This window comes from Mobula hypostoma, chromosome 8 (assembly GCF_963921235.1).
Source record: "Mobula hypostoma chromosome 8, sMobHyp1.1, whole genome shotgun sequence".
NCBI lineage: Eukaryota > Metazoa > Chordata > Chondrichthyes > Myliobatiformes > Myliobatidae > Mobula > Mobula hypostoma.
Window position 1 is genome coordinate 58177333 of NC_086104.1, and position 18559 is coordinate 58195891.

General features: G+C 39.1%; 1 protein-coding gene across 2 annotated transcripts in view; it reads right to left on the bottom strand.

Moving 5' to 3' along the window:
• Positions 1-678: 678 nt before the first annotated feature.
• LOC134350120 (EGF-containing fibulin-like extracellular matrix protein 1) overlaps positions 679-18559 on the bottom strand; it is a 106963-nt gene continuing 89082 nt past the window's right edge. For both annotated transcript variants that reach the window (XM_063055067.1, XM_063055066.1), the window contains exons 6-11: positions 13760-13879; positions 10080-10199; positions 9203-9322; positions 4312-4435; positions 1766-1958; positions 679-1201 (exon numbers count right to left, since the gene is read on the bottom strand). In XM_063055067.1, the coding sequence (XP_062911137.1) occupies positions 1040-1201; positions 1766-1958; positions 4312-4435; positions 9203-9322; positions 10080-10199; positions 13760-13879 (839 nt within the window). In that variant the 3' untranslated portion in view covers positions 679-1039. The remainder of the gene's footprint in view (positions 1202-1765; positions 1959-4311; positions 4436-9202; positions 9323-10079; positions 10200-13759; positions 13880-18559) is intronic.

Sequence of the window (18559 nt, forward strand, 5' to 3'; positions counted from 1 at the left end):
ATGGATTCCCAGCATAATACTGGCATTTGTTACTTTGTGCATCCCTGACTACAACACATTCACCTATAAACGGCTTTCCATTCTGGAATTCCTTTGACTTCTGCATCCTTTCTACCTGGTGGTCAGGACATTGGGAAGAATGGCATATCAAACCTAATTTAGTGGAATTGAGCACCTACAGGGTGACAGAACCTGGGCCACACCTGGGTGTTCTTGTGCAATGCTGACACCTTCAGAATTTGACCATTGTAGCAGGGATAAATTGTTGACTGTGTAAATAAATCTATTTGTAGATCTTCATTGGGAATGGCTTTTCAGTGGCATTTTAGTCCCTTTTACATTCCTTGCAAATAGTCCCCCGATGGCATTGAAACTGTTGGTAGCATACATAATTTATTACTTCCTTCTGAAACTGGCTATACCAATAGATCTGGCAGTATAGGTCACTGATGTTGTGGGATTCATGTTCAACCAGCCTAATATTTATAATGAGTTTCTAAACGTCAGGAAACATTGATTATGGAGACAGCATCACAATTTCTGCTAAGAGACATTTGATCATTACAAACAGAATGCTTAAATCTTTGGCTTGAATTTCACGGCATTTGAGTCAGTGCAAGCAATTATTTTACAACAAAATTAGTAATTTCTCATAATTTTTAATGAAAACTGATGTGGTTGATATTGGTTTATATTGTGATTACTATCAACAATTTTAAAAATATTTCAAAGGCAACAATTTAATATAGGAAGTACATTTTATTTGATAAAAACAACTTTGTACATCATGGTAATAAGTGCTTAATTTTGGGCTGAATAGCAAACATTATAGAGCTTTATGTAGCTTTAAATATTAATTTCTAATGTATATTTACTTTAGTAAGTTCATTACTGAAGGCACTTTGTACAAAAACACATAACAAATACAAAAATGAAAGTTAAATTGATTCATAAAGCAACTTACATAATCAGACCAGAATGTTAAATGCTGTGGTAAGAAATGCTTTATTATGGCTGTACTTAATCTTTGCTGCACAAATTAAAATGGATGAGGCCCCACTATTATTGTCAACTGCAGTACAGACACAGTCCGGTAGTTCATTATACTATTGACTGTAAGCATCTCCAGATCCACAATGTACTCCTTTGGTCCTGTCAATGGCTTCACTAAAACGAGCATTGCACTCACATTACTTGTTTGCTGTGGGAGCACAAGATAATCAGTTAAATAAATAATATGGTAAGTTTAGCAACATAGCTGTGGCTTTGCATTTTCTTTCTTGAGTGAGAGTTAAGTTGTCTTTGTCATAGAGAGCTGAATGGGCAATAAGAACCTTTGTTCAGTTTCTTCTCCTGTTGCAGCACTTCTGAAGAGTGTCAGGAGTGGCAGTCACATTATGAAGGGACAGAGCATAGGTGGAGCATTGGGCACAGCACGGATTCTTTGAGGTGTACTGGTATACCTCTATAATGTCCAAAGGCATTCTCAACTGTAGTATGGAGGTAGAGGCGTCATAAAGAGATGTAAGTAGATACTACTGAGCAGAATTTAAATAACGTTTGATTTCAGAGAGACTTATTGCACTTTGAATTAATTCCCTACTTGCTAGAGATGCTTTCCATTGATATTATAGGACCTATTCTCAAGCCTGAAAAAAATTATGATAATTGCATGGAATCCTATTGGGAGCATGTTGGTAATTATTCAGATTTCTCAGGACTACCTTTTTATTCAACTAATGAAAAACATTAATGCATTACTCACCCTCAGGTAGAATTCTCCTTCATTCCCAGAACTGATTTGGAAGGTGTTGTAAGTATTGGGGTAAATGTTTGTTGCTTGAATTTGGAAGATGTCAGAGGGAACAGATCTATCTGATCGAATGTTCATGTATTTGTACACGTAGGAATAAGGCAGGTCACGGCAGGCTGCATTTGTTGCCAAACAAACACACCGACTATAAGGAAAACAAGGACAGCAATATTTCCATTATAAGCATACAAGATTCTTGTATGTCCTGTGATGCTGTAAATCTAATTATTACACATTGTATCTTCATTTGGTCCTGAAATATACTCTGTCTAAATGAAGATGAAGATTTGAACTTGAGGCGGGCCTTTCTTAAATGTCAGGAAAGGTGGATGTGTGTCTTTTAGTGTCTTCAGGGAATGTACTGATATATACTGTATCAATACACTGTATACAGATAGAAAATCAAAATGAAGGTGCAGATGCGAGAATATTCAGCGGGTCAGGCAGAGACTGTGCAGAGAGAAACAGAATTCATCAGACTTTGTTCTCCTGTTCACAGACACTGCCTGACCTGCTGAGTGTTTCCAGCATTTTCTTCTTTTGTTGTGTACAGGTACAGGGAGGTATATCTTGCTTACAAAATCAGCAGGAGTGAGGGCTGAACTCTTCTGCCTGAGTCCTGTCAGTAATGGACTAGACCAGGGCTCTCTCCCATGAATGGGTTTCCACATCTAATCACATACTGCATCATATGAGAAAAATAATTTCTACCTGGGAGGTGATATGTCTATTCATTGGTAGCAGTGTAATTGTGATCAATTACAGATGGCAGTAAAGTATGATAAGGAAAGAGAAAATGGAGAGGGGCAGTAAATAGTTATATAGAAGGTGAAATAATACTGAGACCAGAAACAATTTCGTTTGCAAAGGGGCATGGGTGCATAAAAGAGTAAGAAAGGAAAATGAAGAGCAAAGTGTAAATGAACTTATGGTAATGACAGAAAAAATGAAGGGAAGTTTGGAATTATAAACTGGTGGGAGGAAGAAAAGAAGGAGGTATAATGGGCTTGGGAAGAGTTGGAGTAAGATTGAGAGAATGATGTCATTATCAATGAAGCAAGTAGGGGAGAATATGCTAGCAATGGTTTGGGAGGTGTGTGAGAAGACAGAACACCTTCAATTTTAAATGTAGACATGATGAAAAAAATTCCAATTTAAATTGTTTCAAGAAGAGCAATGAGTAACTATGATACAGTTTTTTTTAGCAGAATACAGTATATTTGTGTTAAATGTTGGGCTAATATAGGGCTTATGTGTTTCTGCGAAGCAGGTTCAGATAGGCAAGTAATTAATTTAGTTCTTTTGATTTCATGTACATCTATAAGCCAATACGTTCTTGCTTATGAAATGTAAGTGTACTAATTCTACACAGATGTTTAAAATTTCAAGAAGTATCATTCCAAAGTAAAATGTTGAAACATGCTATGAAATAACTTCTCCAAACTCTGGGAAGTATCACCATTAACGTGTAAAACCAAGATTGCCTGGCTAAAACACAATGGGTGGAATTTTATGATTCTATTCAATAATTCTATGAGACTCTTTACATGTAGAGACACTGAACACTAGATGAACATGCTGTTTATGTATGAATGCAGGTATTGCTGATCTGAGGAGGTTTCACAGATGAAATAATGAACACTTGTCTGTTATATTCCCGGCATTTCAAAAATTGGTTCATAACCCATCAGGTATTCAAATTCTATAAGTTCTAAGGTAAATGTAAACTTAGTGGCTGCTTTATTTGAAACACATGTACACCTACTCGTTAATACAAATATATTATCAGCTAATCATGTGGCAGCAACTCAATGAATAAAAGCATGCAGACATGGTCAAGGGGTTCGGCTGATCTTCATATCAAACATCAGAATGGGAAGAAATGTGATATGAGTGACCTTGACCATGGAATGATTGTTGGTGCCAGACGGGATGGTTTGATTATCTTAGAAACTGCTGATTCCTTGGGACTTCCATGACAACAGTCTCTAGGGTTTACAAAGAATGGTGCAATAATAAAAAAAATCTAGTGAGCAGCAGTTCTGTATGGCCAGACTGGTTCAAACTGTCAGGAAGGTGGCAGTAACTCAAATATCCATGTGCTGCAACAGTAACTCAAATAACCATGCATTACAACAGTGGTGTGCAGAAGGGCATCTCTGAATGCATGGCAGGTCAAACCTTGAAGTGGATGGGCTACAGCAGTGGATGACCATGAATAACACTCAGTGGCCACTTTATTAAGTACAGGAGATACCTGATAAGTGCCACTGAGTGTATTTGTTTGGTAGCTTGTGAATGTTTATTATAACACTGATGAAAGTTCAGTTTCCTGAAATACTCTTTCTCTACATTGCTGCATGATCAATGTTTTCTGCTTCATTTCAGACTTCCAGCATCTGCAGTACACTGCATTTAAGATGCATCTTCTCACCTCCTTTACAATGTAGGAAATGAACAAATCATTTTCAACAGTTGAGAAGTTTTTTTTTACTTACTTTTCGGCCATTTGAGTGTAAGGCTCATGGCATGGATTTTGAGGATAACATCTGTACCCACCATTATAGTTCCAGCACTTCTCTTGTTCCTCACAAACATTTCCAGTTTCACATTCATTTATATCTGTTGCAAGGAAATAAGACCATAAGGCATTTGGCCCAACAAGTCTGCTCCACTATTTTTATCATGGCTGACCCATTTCCCTCTCCACTCCATTCTCCTTCTTTCTCCCAGTAACCTTTCATGCCACGACCAATCAAGAATCTATCAACCTCAGCCGTAAATACACCCAATGACCTGGCCTGTACAGCCACCTATGGCAAGAATTCCACAGATTCACCATCCTCTGGCTAATTTCCATTCTAAATGGGTGTCTCTCTATTCTGAGGTTGTGCTCTCTGGTCCTAACAAACCCCAATATAGTAAATATTCAATAGGTTTCAATGAGATTCCCTCTCGCTCTTCAAAATTTAGCAAGTACAGGCTCAGAACACTCCTCATATAATAACCCTTTCATTCCCAGAATGATTCTCATGAACCTCCTCTGAACTCTCTCCGATGTCAGCACATCCTTTCTTAGATAAAGGGCCCAAAACTGCTCACAATACGCCTAGTGAGGCCTCTCCAGCACCTAGTCAAGCCTATGCATTACATCCTTGTTTTTATATTCTAATCCTCTCAAAAAGAAAGCTAACATTGCATTTGCCTTCCTCACCACTGACTCAACCTGCAAGTTAGCCTTTAGGGAATCCTGCATGAGGACTACTAAGTTCCTTTGCACCTCTTATTTTTAAATTTTCTCCCTTTTTAGAAAACACTGTATTTCATCTGCCATTTCTTTGTCCATCCTCCTAATCTGTCCAAGTCCTTCTGCAGCCCCTGGCTTCCTCAACTCTACCTGCCCCTCCACCCATCTTTGAATCAACTGCAGACTTTGCCACAAAGATATCAGTTCCATCATCCAAATCATTGACATACAATGTAAAAAGAAGTGGTCCCAATGCCGACTGCTGCAGAAACACCACTAGTTACTGGCAGCCAATCAGAAAAGGCTCCTTTTATTCCCGTTCTTTGCCTCCTGTCAGTCTGCCATTGCTCTATCCATGCTACCATCTTTCCTGTAATATAATGGGTTCTAAACAGCCTCATGTGTGGCAAATTTATTAAAGGCCTTTTGAAGATCCAAGTACACAACATCCACTGATTCTCCTTTATCTATCCTGCTTGTTATTTTTTAAAATAATTCCAACAGGTTTGTCAGGCAAGATTTTCCTTTATGAAAACCATGCTGACCATGGCTCATTTTATCGTGTGTCTCCAAGTACCCCAAAACCTCATCCTTAACAAATCGACTCCAACCTTTTCCCAACCACTGAGGTCAGGCTAACTGGCCTATAATTTCCTTTCTTGAAGAGTGGAGTGACAGTTGTAATTTTCTCGACCTCCAGAATCTAGTGATTCTGGAAAGATCATTACTCATGCTTCCACAATCTTTTCAACTACCTCTGTCAGAACTCTTGTGTATAATCCAACTGGTCCAGGTGAATTATCTACCTTCAGACCTTTCAGCTTCCCAAGCACCTTCTCCCTAGTAACAGCAACTGCACTCACTTCTGCCCCTGACACTCTTGAATTTCCGGCATTCTGCTAGTGTCTTTCACAGTGAAGACTGATGCAAAATAATCATCCAGTTTGTCTGCGATTTCCTTGTCCCCCATTACTACCTCTCCAGCATAATTTTCCATTGGTCCAATATCTACTCTCGCCTCTCTTTTGCTTCTTATCTATCTGCAAAAACTTTTGGTATCCTCTTTGATATTACTGGCTAGCTTACCTTCATATTTTATTTTTTTGCTCCTTATAGCTTTTTATTGCTTTCTGTTGGTTTTAAAAAGTTTTCCAATCCTCTAACCCCACTAATTTTTGCTCTATTAGATGGTCTCTTTTTGCTTTTCTGTTGACTTTGACTTCCTTTGTCAGCCATGGTTGTGTCATCTTACCTTTAGAATACCTCTTCTTTGGGATGTATCTATCCTGAGCTTTCTGAATTGCTCTCAGAAACTCCAGCCATTGCTTCTCTATTGCCATCCTTGCTAGTGTCCCCTTGAATTAGGTTTGACCAGCTCCTCCCTCATGCCTCTGTGGTTTCCTTACAACTACTGTAATACTGATTAATCTGACTTTAACTTCTCCCTCTCAAACTGCAGGATGAATTGTATCATATTATGATCAGTGTCTCCTAAGGGTTCCTTTACCTTATGCTCCATAATCAAATCTGGTTCCTTACACAAAACCCATTTAAGAAATAGCTGATCCCCTGGTGGACTCAACCAGAAGGTGCTCTAAAAAGCCAGCTTGTAGGCATTCTCTCTCTCAGGAAACCAAATCGACACCAATCTGATTTTCCCAATTTCCCTGCGTATTGAAATCCCCTTGAACTGTTGCCCATTTGACATGCGTTTTCTATCTCCCGCTGTGAAATAGAAATGGAACATCCAAAATAACAAGCTGGAAAAGGATGATTAATCCCAATTTACAATGTTCTGAAAAGCTCTAATAGCAATGTTCAAGGGTTAGTTCTGAGATGGCAATTGTGCATAGATGGCAATAGTCAACACATTTTAATTCCACTAAACAATAAAGCCATCATTTTGAGATCAGTACTTTGAGTAATATTGATGTCCTCACCCTGACTTTATTACAACTTAGCAAGCCAGAACACAAATACACAATGGCAATAACTGCATTCCATATTCTAGATGATGTGTTCTGTAGCCACAGTACGATGTGGTGGAGGGAATTAATATTTAGGCTGGTGGATACACTACAAATTAAGGGGGTTGCTTTGTCCTGGATGGCATTGTGTTTCTCAAGAGTCTTCAGAGCCATACTCATCTGAGCAAGTGGAGAGTATTCTATCAAACTTTGTAGATATTGAAAGGCTTTCGGGTTCCTTCATGGCTTGCATAATATACTTCTTGCCTCTGATCTGGTATAGCAAACTCAGCCCTTATGTGGCTGCTCCAGTTCAGCTTGTAGTCAGTGGTAGGAGTCAGCAGTAATAAAGCCACTGGCATGCTGTCCTTTGGGCCGGGCATTAAACTAAAGCCCGTGTGGCTGCTTCTATTAATGTACAATAAAAAAGTCAAAATATTGACAATACTCGCAAGGCCAAGTGACATTTATGGGGAAGAACAGAGTCAACATTGTTGGTTGATGTTATTATTTGATATTCAAAGAACAGTAAAAATAAATATTTCAGCTGTTTGATTAACATGCTTACGATAATCAGAAGTGGAATGACATTTTTTCCCTTTCTCCATAAAACTGCTAAAAATGTTAAACTCCTGAAATTTCTCTTAAAATTTTCTTCATTTACCTTTGTTTGTTTTGTTTTTCAACTCTTGTTTTATTTCTCTTGATGTACCTGATTTGCTATTGAATTGATCCACTCTCATTGATTTGCCTTCTTATTCCTTCTGGTTATTTTACTCAATATGTAAACCTCACTAAATAAATAGAATAAGTCAAAATTTCTCCAATATTTTGGATGGACAAATTATCTTGTGCAGTTATCAGCTTAAAAGAAAAAATTAAAACATAAAACCATGCATAAACATAGAAACATAGAAAACCTACAGCATAATACAGGCCCTTCGGCCCACAAAGTTGTACTGAACATGTCCTTACCTTAGAAATTACCTAGGGTTACCCACAGCCCTCCATTTTTCTAAACTCCATGTACCTACCCAGGGGTCTCTTAAAAGACCCTTTCGTATCTGCCTCCACCACCGTCGCTGGCAGCCCATTCCACGCACTCACCATTCTCAGCTTAAAAAAACTTACTCTTGACATCTCCTCTGTACCTACTTCCAGGCACCTTAAAACTGTGCCCTCTCGTACTAGCCATTTCAGCCCTGGGAAAAAGCCTCTGACTATCCACATGATCAATGCCTCTCATCAAGATAACATATCTAGATAATGTTACCCCCTTGCCTGATACAAATCACAGTAATTCTATAAACTTGCAAGGTATATTACTTGTGTTTACAGCATCTGATGAACGAATAGGAGATATGCACTGTGAGAGGCATGAAAAGCAATACGACAAATGCAAGAGATGGAACCTCAGTTCCTGAATGATAGCAATTATTAAATTCAGTGCAGTATTCAGAGAACCTACTTTGCCCTGAGCCGTGGTTGAGATTGATTTGCTACCAGATTAGTTGTTCAGGCAAATGACATTAGGAGAAAAATAAGAAAAACGTATGAGCAGGAAAGAAATAACAGGATATAGTGTTAGGGTAGCAGGAGGCTCATGTGGATCGTAACACCAGCATGGACCATTTGAAGAGAAGAGCATGCTTCTTTGCTGTAAGTTCATTATCATAATTGTGGTACTTTAACGTAGCTTTGTTTGAAATGAGAAATGAAGAACAATAGACGGAACAAAAAACCATCAACAGAAGACTGACCAAAGGCATTCAGCATCTGCCTGCTCTGTACTAATTAGCAGTAGGTCAACTAGGCATCAGAACTCATCAACAAGATTATCTGTTTGCATATGATTACATGATGTATTTGTGATGTTTCTCATTTGGATTTGTGGTGTCAGTAGGAGTACTAAAATTTTGTGGGCAACGCACAGGATGTCCTGAAGGGTTTTGGCCCAAAGCATCAACTGTCTGACCTGGTGAGTTCCTCCAGCATTTTGTGTGTGTTGCTCTGGATTTCCATCATCTGCAGAATCTCTTGTGGTTATATATTTTGTGGTATTACAGTACTATAGAGGCAAGATTATACAAAAATAATCATAGATTTTAAACATCCAAAGTAACAGTTGTATTTCTTCTAAAAGAAAAAAAGAAGCTAGCATTTGAAAAACCCTACCTTGGCACATTCTGGTACCCAGAAGCTTGTATCCCTTGGGACAGATGCATGAGAATTTTCCTGGTTCATTTACACATTGGTACTGACACATGTAGCTTGAATAGGCACACTCATCAACATCTGCAGTGCAAGAGAATATATCTTCATTTTAACCTCTATTAGTAAAAAAAAAGCTTTTGTGTGAACATTTCAGAATAGATTTGCATGATCTTGCTCCTTTTGCTTTAATATTTTACGTGATGAAGTAAGCAGGACAAACAAGAGTGAAAAGTGGTAAAATTCACACTAAAGTTCTATAAGCATTGTTCAAAGGACTGACCAAGGTAAAATAAACACACTGTTCCTATTATTGACGCCTTGACATTATAATAATCGTACATCAGAATATACACAAATGTTAACTGCAGGAATGGATATCAAAAATAATAAATTAATAAGTCCAGTGATTGATTTGTGGTGAATGCTACCAATAAACACCATTTCACTATGTTCACAGAAGATCGTATCAATAATTTTTCCATTTGCTGCCAATGAATATAAATGGTAAAGCAGAATGGAAAGTGCCTATGTCATGATCATGGCAAAGGTGCCAAGTAGGGTGCAGCAAATAACCTGAGACAATAGTGTGCAAAATGACACTTCAATGTCTTCTGCTGCAGCCATCTGCCACTCCCTAAGTCAGAAGGCTTCAAGGCCAGTGCTAACTACAAGAATCTAAAACATTAGTAACAGAAGACCATCGAAGGTATAGAAAATTAAAGCATTAAATAATTAAAAAGAAAATAGTAAAAGAATACAATCAAAATAATTAGTACTTGACACATAAAGTTAGGTTAAGATCATTTACATAAATTTTGGAAGAATATTCTGTAGTTACCTCTGCACGTAACTTTGTCTGGATTTAATTCATATCCTTGATCACACTGGCAGATGAACGTACCCAAAATATTAAAGCACTGATGATCACATGGAGAACCTGTTTCACACTCATTAATATCTCAAGGGGAAGAAACAATGTAAACGTCAACCAAAATCTCAGCAAAACAATCTTACAAAATAACATAATGGAATGCTGAAAAGTACAGATTGTTGGCAAACATGGAGTTTTTAGTGAAATGTTGCAAAGGTATTTTTCCAAGGTGGCTCTTTCAAAAGGGTTTTTTCTACAGAATCCAGCTTTTCATCCAAGTGCAATAATAAATATCCTTTAAACAGGCTAGTGTTGTTGCAGTTTAGGAGAAGATTAATTGAATAACCTACTCATTTAGAACGTCTTGATCATATGACTGACAGGGAGAATTGTTAAGTGTTCAGAAGTTCCTATGAAAACAACAGGTGCACTTTCAAATCAAGAGGAACTCTCGTTTGACCTAGGAACACAGCCTCACAACAGTGTAAGACAGTATCCCAATTTGTTTCATAGAACTGGATAGCTCCAGCGTAGCTCTAGTCAAAGTTGTAACTATTTTATGAAAGAAGACACAGTAATACAAACTGAACAGAAACAAATCAGTCAGCTAATTTTGTTTGTGCCCCCTGCAAGTCCCTATCTACACAACTCCCATTTCCCAGCCCTGCCCCATAACTCTCTATTCCATGGTATTTCAAGTCCTCACCTAAATATTTCTTAAATGTGGCGAGACGACATGGCAGTACCACACACTGATATTGCATTCCCACTTTTAACCACCCTCTGGGTGGAAAAAACCCTTTATCAAAATCCCCCACCCTTTTATTAAACCAATGCCATATCTCAGCTAAGGAGGAACGTTTCTTCCGGTGTGTGTCTCTCATAATTTTGTACACATCAATCAGGCCATTCCTCTGCCTTCTTTACTTCAAAGAAAGCAAACTCAACTTATTTACCTTATTCTTATAGCTCCACGCCAGACAACATCCCAGTAAACCTCTTCTGTGCGATCCCCATACTTCCTGTAATATGGTAACCAGGGCTACACACGCAGCCTTAATTATTCTAGGCTCTTCTTCTGAGTTGCATCTCCCTTCTTGTTAGGAGACTAGTAATGTGAGGAAGGTGGACAGAGTTGGAAGTGTGGGTTCAAAAACATTTATGGTCCAATTTCAAAATAGATCTTTTAAAAATAACTTTCTCTTGAGGCTGATACTTTTTGATAAAATAGTCAAACACGGAAAAAAAATCAATATTTACCTTTCAATTTAATATATTTTGACAATTGGCTTTGATTATTTTCTAGATTATCTCCAGATCACTGGAAGTTATTACTTTTCCAAGAAATGCTGAGTGCTAGGTATAACCAGAGACAGGTTCAGAGAGGGATACTCTGATTAACCTTATCTAGTTCAAAAGTCAGAATAACGATCCTCAATTCATACCACATTCTATCCGAAATGTTGCGTCATATTTTAGTCCTTGATAATGCAGGCTGAGTACCTCTTATCCAAAGTGTTTGGGGCCAGAGATGTTTTGGATTTCAGAATTTGGAATAATGAGATAGCTTGGGATCGCCATATTCTCTGATTCTGAATTTACGTGCTACTGGTAAGCAGTCTTTGTCTGACACTTGTTGATATGTATTTAACAGTAAAAAAATATGAAATGTAATTAATCTAATGAAAATATAATGTGTACAGGCTAACAAAAGAAGCACAGCAGAATTGGGAGAAAACCTGAATCAGCTGTTGAACACCAACACACAACGGCAGGCTTTCAGTCTCCACTTATGATGCCGTGTTTTGATTAAAAGGCTGCAGTGCACTGTATTTGTAATTTTATAGGTTTGATGTAAGGTGTAAAAACAATCAGCATTGCAGACTTGTTCTGGTGTTAGATTTTCATCAGTGATGATCCCCGCAAACTCATCATTGAATTCCTCTGCTGCATCGTGATCAGCAGGAGCTTCATCTTAAGAAATTTTAAATCTTTAAGAATTTAATGCCATGCCTTTTCTTAAATTTCTACAACCAGCCTGTGAATATTCACAATTAGCTTTAATTTTCAGTTCATTATGACAGATTTTTGCTTGTTTCATATCAGCATCAGTCATTAAGCAGCATATGCATATTCCCACACTGACGAATGCATTCTTTCAAAATATGATCGAGATCTTCATTTTTCACTTCATGCAGTGTTTTCCTATTTTTCATTAACTTCTGTTCATTGCATATGTGGGGTCACTTCTCAGAATTGTCTGTGATGTGCACAGACCTGCACGTCGCCTGGGAACCTTCCCAGCCCATTGTGGAATTTTCCATTTGTGACGTTATGTCAGTGCTCAAAAATTTTTCCAATTTCTGAGGTTTTCGGATTTTGGAATTTTAGATAAGGGGTACTCAACCTGTATTAGATTTCCAGTTTCAATAAGTTTTCTTATAGTTATCCAACCAATATATCGACTGTGCTAAAACAGACAGCAATCAGTAACTGAGTCCAAAATATTATTTACAAACAGAAATGCCAAAATCTGGAGACTGACCAGATCTTTCATTAACAGGCAAGAAATCACTTTTTGTTATCTATGTTTTCATCGGAAGATCTTCCAGCTCTACTTTCCTCAAGTACAGCTTCATGACTATTGGCAATTGCCTGCTGCTTTTGTGTTCAAGCTTCAAAAATGGTAAGTACTTTATGTGTTATCTGTACCTCACCATATCTTAGCAGGAATGATGGCAAAATTTAGGTACAACTCCTGTTCAGGTACAAAATTGAAATTCATTGAAGGTATAGCGGTTATGCAGAAGTATCACCTGGGAAATCCTAAGCAATTAATTCCAGGTTGGCTATTTCACTTTGTGAGCGATACAGCCAAACCACGAACGTCTCGTAGATGGTATTTGCACAAGTGTCAGTGAACCCCAACAAGAAGTTTGATTGCTAATGAACTGATTTCCACTGTAGAGGTCCTGATGTAACTCTGAGTATCGTATTGACACACAACAGGGATAAACCGCAGCCAAGAACAAACGTATGTTTCAGTGCCATAGCAGGTGTGTGTTTACTCACCAAACCACCAGAGAAGATAACTAAAAGGTTCTTTATTACAATATTTATTATAACATAAAAGGCAGGCTGTTTTATAAGCCTGCAAGAGGATTTTTTTGGAACACCAAGAATTACTATGAACCGGGCCTTAGGCCAGCCTGGCAGCAGTGAATAGGAAAATATTGCAATAGGGTATTGCTCACACTATAAAATAGCAAGTTAAAATGACTCTTAATAGAGAATTACATATGGAGCTGTACAGCATCTGCCAGGTCTAATGATGTCATTATAGAGAATGAAAGATTTCCAACCACTGGAGTTGAATCAGACTTAAAAGGATGCAGGCCTAAACGAACTCATGTTAAGTTCTGAATCATAAAGGTACACAAGCATCATAATTCAATAGGGCTGACATGATGGATGGACAACATGGAGAATTAAAGCAAAATATTCTTTCATTATACTTTTGTATTTAAAACTTTTTATATATTTTTTGACAGCTGGTAACAAAAAGTTTCCTTATTTTGAAATCACTGGGTTGATGAATTATATCTTAATGGAAGGTATCTAAATTGTAAGTAAGAGCAGATGCTTACCTCTGCATGTGCGATTGTTGCTTGCCAACTGAAAACCAATGTTGCACTGACAGTAATAGGAACCAGGTGTGTTGACACATCCATGATGGCAGTAGGTGGCTACGTTACATTCATCAATGTCTGTGTAATCATTGAAAAATACATTACACAACTACTCATGTTTAAGAAAATCATTGCCAGACACCCAGAATGATGAGAGCCAAGGGCCATAGCCCAATGATGTAATATTATCACAGCAAGATTGCTTTCTTTCTGCTTCAAGTCATATTTTATTGTTAACACTTAGGTTCATACTTTATTTTTTTCGTAAGTTGCCATCTAATTTACCGCATTCTGATATCAGTTTTGATGTAGTTATTTGCTATTTCATCTCCGACCATTTTAGTGCTAAACAAATACAGCTGTAGTGTGGTTATTAGGATACTTGGTTAACTATTGCTAATCAGATACTGTGGTTACAATCCGACCATGGCCCAGAATTGAATTCTGTCATATACTCAACTGATATTGAGATTTTCTGTCAACGTTCATCATTTCATTTTTAAATATCTATTCTGGGGATGTGGAAGGCCAGCATTATTGCCCAAACTAGTCTAAGAAAGGGCTAGTGGTCTACCTTCTTTGTTGTAATGTATGTGATATTATTAAATTGTAATGATTTACGTGTTGTGGTGTATAAAATTCTGTAAAAATATTAGATGAAAATCTGAACAATTCCAAATGACACTGTAACTCTTTGTGACCTCAGAGCATGTCAAGTTAAATGCTGTTGGGTTGCTAAATGTTTGCTAATAGCGGCTGAATTCTTTTTGGCCTCATGCACTAGTGGCAAGAGAAGACCAGAGAGTCTATCAGTTTCCATATATCTCTCAGTGCTTGTAGATTGAATCCCTATTTATTGAGGCACCTTTTGCTTGGTTCTGGGGACTTCACCTTGACTGAGGAGTTGTGACAAGGATGGTCCCCGGGTGATGTCACGAGTTGCAAATCAGAGATCCCCTGATGGCAGCAACAATCAAGCAGAGACTAAGAACTGTTATGCCTGATATCTTTGTGGAAATCTTTGTAACTTACTACATACAGTAGTATTTAGTGTGGTTTATTTGTGCTTTCTGTTTTATGATTAGACTTAAGTTACTTTGTTGAGTTTGTATGCTTATTACCACATTTCCTGGACACTTGAACTAGTTTAGGTCTTTTGGGTCTGATCAACCAAGCCCAATTACACTTTATAAGCTGCTTAAAATCAGCTTAAGCCTTACTCCTTCATCCATCACCCTAAATATTGACTCCCACCACCACTATAGCCACATTTGGTATGGTGTACAGAACACATAATGTTTACTTGCCCTGGCTTCTCCAACAACACTTGTCAATCCCATGATTTCTGTTACCAAAAAAGGACAAAGGCAGCAAGGTTCACCATCCAAGATATCCCTCCAAGCCACAGACCATCCTTACTTGAAAGAATAATTAAGTTTCCTTTGCAATAGAATTACCTACTCAGCAATAAGTTGAGAGTTAATTCATCAGAAGGAGCAAAATGGTTCATGAAGGTGGATCCCTGTCACTGTGAACAAGGCATCTAGTGAAAGGCAATAAATAAATGCTGGCACTCCAGAAATTAATAAACGTAGGGTTAGAGTCACACATTGGCCAGAACAATCAAGGGCACAAAAGCCTGGAAATTAATTGTGGCTTTGGAAGGGGGGCACGTTTGTGCAGTGTGGTAACAGCTAGCTGATCATGGTCACAGCAACAAAACTCAGTAGCACCTGAGGCTCAAGGTGTGAAACTAGGTTTGGGAACAGCGTTGGGGGCACTGGCAGAGAGTCATCTGACAACATGGGCTTGGGGTGTGGTTCAACTGGGGGAGGGAGGGGAGAGTGTGGGTGAGCAGTGGGTCAGGGGTTTGGAATCAAGTTAGGAAAGAGATCAGGGCTTCAGAGGCCAGAAGAGTGATTAGGTATTGGATTCAGGATTCAAGATTCAAGATAATTTAATGCCATTTCCTGTACACAAGAGTAAGAAGAAAACAATTGTTACTCCAGATCTGATGCAGCTCAAAAAAACATGTTAAAGGACACAATAATAATTAAAAAAATAAATATAAATACATCAGATAGTTTCTATACATTGATTATATGACCATAAAATGACACTGGGCTGTACACGAGGTGACTGACGGGAAATAATGAAGTTGTACAACCCAGTGATGGGTGTACAAGAAATGACATTAAATAATCTTGAAGCAACACACATCAAAGTTGCTGGTGAACGCAGCAGGCCAGGCAGCATCTCTAGGAAGAGGTACAGTCGACATTTCAGGCCGAGACCCTTCGTCAGGACTAACTGAAGGAAGAGTTAGTAAGAGATTTGAAAGTGGGAGGGGGAGGGGGAGATCCAAAATGATAGGAGAAGACAAGAGGGGGACGGATGGAGCCAAGAGCTGGACAGGTGATTGGCAAAGGGGATATGAGAGGATCATGGGGCAGGAGGTCCGGGGAGAAAGACAAGGGGGGGGAACCAGAGGATGGGCAAGGGGTATAGTCAGAGGGACAGAGGGAGAAAAAGGAGAGTGAGAGAAACAATGTGTGTATAAAAATAAATAACGGATGGGGTACGAGGGGGAGGTGGGGCATTAGCGGAAGTTAGAGAAGTCGATGTTCATGCCATCAGGTTGGAGGCTACCCAGATGGAATATAAGGTGTTGTTCCTCCAACCTGAGTGTGGCTTCATCTTCAGTTCCGGTGCTCCCGATGTGGCCTTCTGTATATTGGCGAGACCCGACGCAGACTGGGAGACCGCTTTGCTGAACACCTACGCTCTGTCTGCCAGAGAAAGCAGGATCTCCCAGTGGCCACACATTTTAATTCCACAACCCATTCCCATTCTGACATGTCTATCCACGGCCTCCTCTACTGTATTTCCTTTCTTAAATAATCTTGATTCTTGAATCCAATACCGGATCACCCTTCTGGCCTCTGAAGCCCTGATCTCTTTCCTAACTTGTTTCCAAAACCCTGACCCACAGCTCACCCACACTCTCTCCCCCCTCCCCCAGTTGAGGCCTGTGAACAGTGTGGACTGATTCCTTGTATAACAAACTAAAAGGAGTAGTAAATTTGGAATGGCACAATATCATGTGCATTTTATACAGAAACTGTATTCTTGTTGCAAACATGATTCTGTACTGAAGAGTTATTGAAGGGGCCTGATTTAATTTGGATTTCACTGCAATCATAGTTCTGTCAGAAATGTTCATTCATTTAATACTGAAATATAACTGTTAAATGAACAGGCTTCAAGCCCAGGACTACCTTCTCTAAAGGATAAGTTCTTACTCAATTTTGATTTGCAGAGTTTTAGGAAAAGGAATCCAATTGTTTGAATTGTTTAGATCAGCGGTCCCCAACCACCGGGCCGCAAAGCATGCGCTACGGGGCCGTGAGGAGACGATATGATTTGGTGATATGAGTCAGCTGCACCTTTCCTCATTCCCTGTCATGCACTGTTGAGCTTGAACGCACGCGAGGTCATTACCCGCGCGTCATCCATGTCAGTGCGGGAAGGAGATCAGTGACGGCGGGCTGAAAAGTATGTTTGACATAACATCTCTGCCGGCATTCTGGATCAAAGTCAAGGCTAAATGTCCTGAGATAGCCACGAAAGCACGGAAAACATTGCTTCCATTTCCAACGTATCTCTGCGATGAATGTAACGAAAACTAAATTGCGGAATAGACTGGACATAAGGAACCCCGTTCAAGTATCGCTGTCTCCCGTCACCCTTCGATGGGACCGTCTTGTTGCAGGAAAACAAGCCCAGGGCTCCCACTGATGCAGCGATATTGGTGTGTTGCAATGATTTTATATGTTCATACGAGGAAAATATGTGCTGTGTGTTTAATATCCAAACGTTACATAAAATTTTACCATGCTATTGACTTATATAACCATTGAACAATTACAGCACGGAAACAGGCCAACTCTGCCCTTCTAGTCCGTGCCGAACGCTACTTCAGCTAGTCCCGCCGACCTGCACTCAGCCCATAACCCACCATTCCTTTCCTGTCCATATACCTATCCAATTTTTCGTTGAATGATAATATCGAACCTGCCTCTACCACTTCAAATGGAAGTTCATTCAACACTTACTTCAAGCTCCCCTGTCCTCCCCTGATAATTGACTTTATCACTATATTCATGCGAGGAAAATATGCGCTGTGCGTTTAATATTAAATTCGTTAGATAAACCCTTTTAGAAACAAAATTGAGTGTATTAGCAATTTATCACCTATATTCCGGTCGTGATTAACACCACCCCCCCCCCGACAGAATCGCCAAAAACGATTTCTAGAGAATTCGACATGTTACATGTACGCGCATGTGCACTGGTGCCTGCGCATGGCCTCCTGGTCATTGTAGTCTTTCTCGTGGTAAACCCAACGTATTTGACTGCTATTCTTGAATGCAGCAGGCCAGGCAGCATTTCTAGGAAGAGGTACAGTCGACGTTTCAGGCCGAGACCCTTCGTCAGGACTCCTCTTCCTAGAGATGCTGCCTGGCCTGCTGCGTTCACCAGCAACTTTGATGTGTGTTGCTTGAATTTCTAGCATCTGCAGAATTCCTGTTGACTGCTACTCTTGTCCGCCGGCAATCCTACCCCCCCCCCCCGGTCCGCAAGAATATTGTCAATATTAAACCAGTCCGCAGTGCAAAAAAGGTTGATGAATACTTTCTGAGTCATCATTAGGAAATAAAGATTATTAGTTTAAATCTCTTGATTCTGAGTGCGGTA